This window comes from Poecilia reticulata, linkage group LG5 (assembly GCF_000633615.1).
Source record: "Poecilia reticulata strain Guanapo linkage group LG5, Guppy_female_1.0+MT, whole genome shotgun sequence".
In the NCBI taxonomy this organism is placed as follows: domain Eukaryota; kingdom Metazoa; phylum Chordata; class Actinopteri; order Cyprinodontiformes; family Poeciliidae; genus Poecilia; species Poecilia reticulata.
Window position 1 is genome coordinate 2798452 of NC_024335.1, and position 5414 is coordinate 2803865.

At 42.9% G+C, this 5414-nt stretch overlaps 1 protein-coding gene across 1 annotated transcript in view; it reads left to right on the forward strand.

The window, feature by feature from the left end:
- The window catches only part of tasora (transcription activation suppressor a), a 26593-nt gene that overhangs the window by 10704 nt on the left and 10475 nt on the right, over nt 1–5414 (forward strand). The window contains exons 14-19 of the mRNA XM_008408344.2: nt 515–699; nt 782–1030; nt 2138–2315; nt 2746–2859; nt 3006–3148; nt 4273–4447. Of these exons, the coding sequence (XP_008406566.1) occupies nt 515–699; nt 782–1030; nt 2138–2315; nt 2746–2859; nt 3006–3148; nt 4273–4447 (1044 nt within the window). The remainder of the gene's footprint in view (nt 1–514; nt 700–781; nt 1031–2137; nt 2316–2745; nt 2860–3005; nt 3149–4272; nt 4448–5414) is intronic.

The window sequence follows — 5414 nt, forward strand, 5'->3', positions numbered from 1 at the left end:
AAGTGATGGCAAAGCGGGGCGTCATCACGACTTTACACAAGTGTGTCTTTACCTCCATGGCAGAGGCTCCGCCGAACCCCTGAGACCGACTCACCGAACGCCTGGGGTTCGATCGAACCCAGGTTAAGAACGTTAGATGTCCTTACATCCGCTTAGATGAAGGAACATCTAAGTCAGTGTTTCCCAACCGTGGCCTCAAGGCTCACTGACCTGCATGTTTTAGATGTTCCCCTGCTTCAACACACCCTATTCAGATGATTGCAATTCAGCAAAACCCTATTAATGAGCCAACAATTGAAATCATGTGTGCTGATGCAGGGGAACATCTAAAACATGCAGGTCAGTGAGCCTTGAGGCCAGGGTTGGGAAACACTGATCAAACGGTGATTACTAGTTAATTGAGTGGAGCTAATTTTAATAAAATAAAGCATTAATTGATAATTAAGTTGATGAATTGTTTGCATACTGTGAATACCAAAACGAAGTGTTGCTTTGTAACTCTCTGTTCCTGCAGCGTCACGGTGTTCCTCCTCTCAGGGCAGTTTGCCGTCCTCTGCCTCGCCGATGCCGCGCCTCTCCGACTTCCTGCCAGCTCTGCACCACTCCCTGGTGAAAACCCGAGCCAACCCGCCGGCCAACCTCTCTGCTGGTGTGGAGCTGCAGACGCGTGAATACCTCAGCGGCGTGACCGCTGGCAACGTACGCTCCATCGTCTCTTAAAAGGAAAAGCCTCTTAGCCGCTCGTTTTTAGACCCGTTTCTGAAACCGGATGTGTTTGCAGGTCCAGCCGTGCCCCATGACCGAGTACGACTCGGTTCTGGACGAGGAGACCAAGCCCTGCCCGCCCTACCACCGGCCCAACACGGACAGCTACCTGCGCTCCTACCTGGCCAACCCCGCCGCCTACATGCTGTCGGCAGCGCGCGCCAGGCAGGCGGTAGAGACGCTCCTCGGACCCGAGCCAGCGCCGGAGAAAACGCCCAGGAACAACGGAGGCCCGACAGATGCGGCGGGACACAACGTTCAGAAGGTGAAATAACCGTCAGACGATTAAAAAATACACGGTTCTCATGTGATGTCACACTTGCAGGGACTTTGTAGCAGCTTTATATCAAGACAGCCATCTTGGTAGGTATACGCAACTAACTGCAATGACAGTTGCTACGACAACTATAAACAAGCCACAAGCTTAGAACTAGCTCTCACTTTGTTCCTATCTACTTAATAAAAATATAAGTACATTACAACTAATACTTGGTTACAGTTTTTGAGTACTATACTTTCTTTTTGTTGGTGTGGAAGCCATTGTTCATCTATGCTTTGCGCTACATTTGCCTACCAAGATGGCGGTTCAGGAGATCACTCCTGGGTCAGACTGTGTGTAACAGCAAGAGCTTGATCTTCTCTGGGATTGGTTACTTTCAGGGTTTGTGCAGGTTCTTGAAATCCTTGAAAGTCTTTAATTTCATTTAGGTGTTGTCGAGGTTTGGAAAGTGCTTGATTTCTGTATGAAGTCCTTGAAATTGCTTAATATTCAAACTGCACAGTTTTGTAATAAAGTTTCATCTAACGTTTGATCAAATGCCTAAATTTGGAAAACGTTAATTACTAGAGATGTGCCGATCAGGTTTTTTCCTGCCGATACCGATCACCCATGAGGGCCGATCACCGATACCGATCACATAATTTTTTAAATTTTTTTTATCATAAACACTACCGGTTACATTATGAGGAAAAAGGAACCATGAATTCACCTTAATTTAGACAAAAACTTGTTTTTAATAACTTTTTCCAAGAAGAAAACTAAACAAAACAGGCATTGTGCAAATWGTMYTRCTRWYAGYAARACWATCTTTAACAGACTGATAACATATGGAGGCCCTGAAGAGGCTAAATAATGCAAAGAGCCAAAATAAAACCTCAACATTGCCAAAAAAATTCAAGTATAAAACTTAACATTCAAAGGCAAATACAGGATCCATTACAATAAACAATCCAGAGTTACTGAATGGAAACTTCCTGTTAGCATGGCGGCTAGCTGATTACTGCTAGCTCTGAGTGGCTGTTTCTGACTGAGCGGAGTAATTATGCATTTTCTTTTAGGAAAAATGTCTGAGTCTTTTTTTGCCACCAACAGGTGCAGCAGCTGCTGGACCAGATTCTGACTTGTAAGAAAAACGCAGAGGCGGAAGTGAGGAGGGAGGATGGCGATGGTTTGAAGGCGTCGAAGAGGAAGATGAATCAGAAGACGGCGGAGAGAGCGCTAAAATACTTCAAGGCGTCTGTGGAAACGGGAAGAGCCGACAGGATTCCAGGTGAACCGAACTTACAGCTTTTGAACTGGTATCGCTCTGATTTTATGTGTTGTAATCAAGAATTGCAATATTGTTGCATTTTTAGGTAAAAAAGTGATAACAATTATTTTTTATTTGCATCTTTTTATGCATTTTTTAAAACTCTAGTTGTTTAATGAGAAATCTGCAGAATGTGCCAGATTTGTTTTTTTTTCTTTTACCATTAGTTGATGCTCTAATTATGTCACCTGCAGCTTAAGTCAGTTTTAGACTAACTTGGTGTTTTTCAGCTATAATACAGATGTTAAGATGTATCATTAGTTCCTGAAACTAAAATAAAGTTTGTCATTTTAATACTTTTCCTTTGTTTTGCTGATGATCTAACCGTCCTCTGACGCTTCATTTATTTTTTTCTGTATTTATTTGTTTTCTGCCCATTTTCTTCTTCCAGTTGGAGGAAACAAAACCTCTTTTGCATCTATAATCACCTCGCTGGGTTTGAAGGACGTGGATCTGAGGGAAGACGGATCCGAAGTAACTGTTAAATTTCTCAGACAGCTAAAAGGTGATAGAACCTTTTATGTCTTGTCTGTGTTCAGTGACTTTGTTTTTCTTGTCTGAAAGCATTTGGATTTACTAAAAGCTTGATATTTAGCTGATACTTACCTGGTACGGCGATGCTGACGGTATTTTAATGCGTTTTCACGGCAGGACTCGTTAATGCTGCAAATCAGAGCCCCTCTGAGGCGATAGAAGACGGACTGAAGGAGTCAAGTCCGTTCGGTCGGCTGGCCATGAAGCTGGGCCTGCCCACCAACTGTGATATCGACCTGAGGAAGCAGGAGGAGCTGGAGGTAAAACATCGTCATTTATGTTTCAGAAATGAAAGATTCAGGCAGAAATCTGTCACTAAAGACAGAATATATCTGGATTTGTTAGAAGAAAAGAGGCCAGCTGTGATGTATCTGGTAAATCAAATGGCCTGCTAAGCTAACTGGGCTTCTATCCCAACCAGTCTGACTGGAGTGGGGGGGATTTCTTATTAATGCAAAGGTCAAACCAACCAAACGCTTTGAGCAACCTGTTCCCCTCCTCGCCTGTGGGGGCGCTGCACCAAGAACCACTGATGGAAACAACAGTGTCTTGGACCTGAAAAGTCTTGGTTCGTTATGAAAAAATTAATACAAAAGAAAAAAATTCAGATTATTGGGAAATGTAATAAGTTCTTTTTATTAACTTTAATGAATATTTTACCTCATTCAAGCTCTTGCATCTTGCAGAAAAATTACTCATAAGTTAGTTTTGTTTTAGTTAAAGTGTACTAAGATATTTGCACTAAACTAGGCCAAAATAAATACATGGTGCAATATTGTGTTTTTGCAGTGAGTTGTGAGTTCAGTCCAGTCTTTTAAAAAGATTCAGATTTAATTATTGATATTAAATCTGATATTTGATTCGAGTTATGAAACAAATCAGTGAAGTTGAGTTTTTGCTCACACAGATAATAAAGTTTTCTGTCCAGCAGTGATTCAGTTCAGACAGATTTATTTGTCCCAAAGGAAAATTAAATGTTATTGTTGCTCATCTTAATTCAAATTCTCCAGAGTTACTGTAGAAGGTGATGGATGTTGGCAGGAAATGCCTCCTGTAGCAGTCTGTATTACAACGAATCTGAAGAAGCCTCTCACTGAAGTCACTCTGCTCAGGGTTTGGTTGGATCGACCAGTTTCCACTTTTTCTTTTTGAAATTTCCTGCTTGATTTTTATTGTTTTGCACAGAAAATATGCTTCATATCACAACAAAAAGATGTTGGACTTGGTTTAATTGAGGGAATTATTTTCAGACTTTAAATCTAAAATAGTCTCTGTTACTCAAAGGTTTGAACGATGATGGAAAACAACGTGGGTGTGTGTGTGTGTGTGTGTGTGTGTGTGTGTGTGTGTGTGTGTGTGTGTGTGTGTGTGTGTGTGTGAGCAGGAGCAGACGGCAGGCAGCGTCAGCAGCCTGGAGGGCTTCAGTCCCGGTTCGCACAGCGGGGAGCCGAACCACCACGGAGGAAGAGGAGGAGGAAGGCTGGGGAGGAAAGCGGTGGCTAATGAAGAGCAGGAGGAGGAGGAGTGGGAGATCCCGTGGGTCCTGATCCCCATCACAGGTCGGTTCGCTCAGCGACGCGGCTGAACATCTGCTGCAGATCAGCGCCTCGGCACCACTGGGGATTTCCTCTGATTCAGGACTAACGAGTCGTTTCTCCTCATCCTCACAGCAAAAACACAAAATCTTAACAAGTGTTTCTGGGCTCATTTCTACTGAAAATACATTGTTGCTCTGCAAATAAGACAAAACTAACTCACAAGTAGCTTTTCAACAAGACATACGAACTTGTTCAAAGTCAATAATTCCTTAATATTAATTCATATCGGCAGATAGTTTCACTTATTACATGGGAAAATCCATAAATTTTCTTACACCCCTCAGTGGGGTCAGGAGGGTTGCTGGTGCCTCTCCAGCTAACGTTCTGGGCGAGAGGCAGGGGTCACCTGGACAGGTCGCCAGTCTGTCGCAGGGCAACACAGAGACACACAACCATGCCCACACACACTCACCCCTAGGGAGAATTTGGAGAGGCCAATTAACCTGACAGTCATGTTTTTGGACTGTGGGAGGAAACCGGAGTACCTGGAGAAAACCCACCATGTACAGGGAGAACATGGAGACTCCATGCAGAAAGACTGGGGCCGGGAATCGAACCCAGAACCTTCTTGCTGCAAGGCAACAGCTCTACCAACTGCTACATGGGAAAATGTCTTGTTATAAGTTTTACAATCTGCCAATGGAACCACAACTTTTTAATCAATAGTAAAGAATTATTGACTTACAATAAGCTGATATTCCTTGCGAAAAAAAGACTAGTAACTTAGTTGTATCTTATTTCAAGTGTACTAAAATATTTGCAGTAGAAATTAGACCAGAAATACTTTTTAAGATTTTGTACTTTTTGCAGTTCACTGCCCAGGGCCCAAATAAGACGTAGGTGGTTTGCACTGACTTTATTAAACGTTGTTAGGATGCAGACTGCCATGTGAAGAAACATAAACGCTGTTGTTAGGATGCAGACTGCC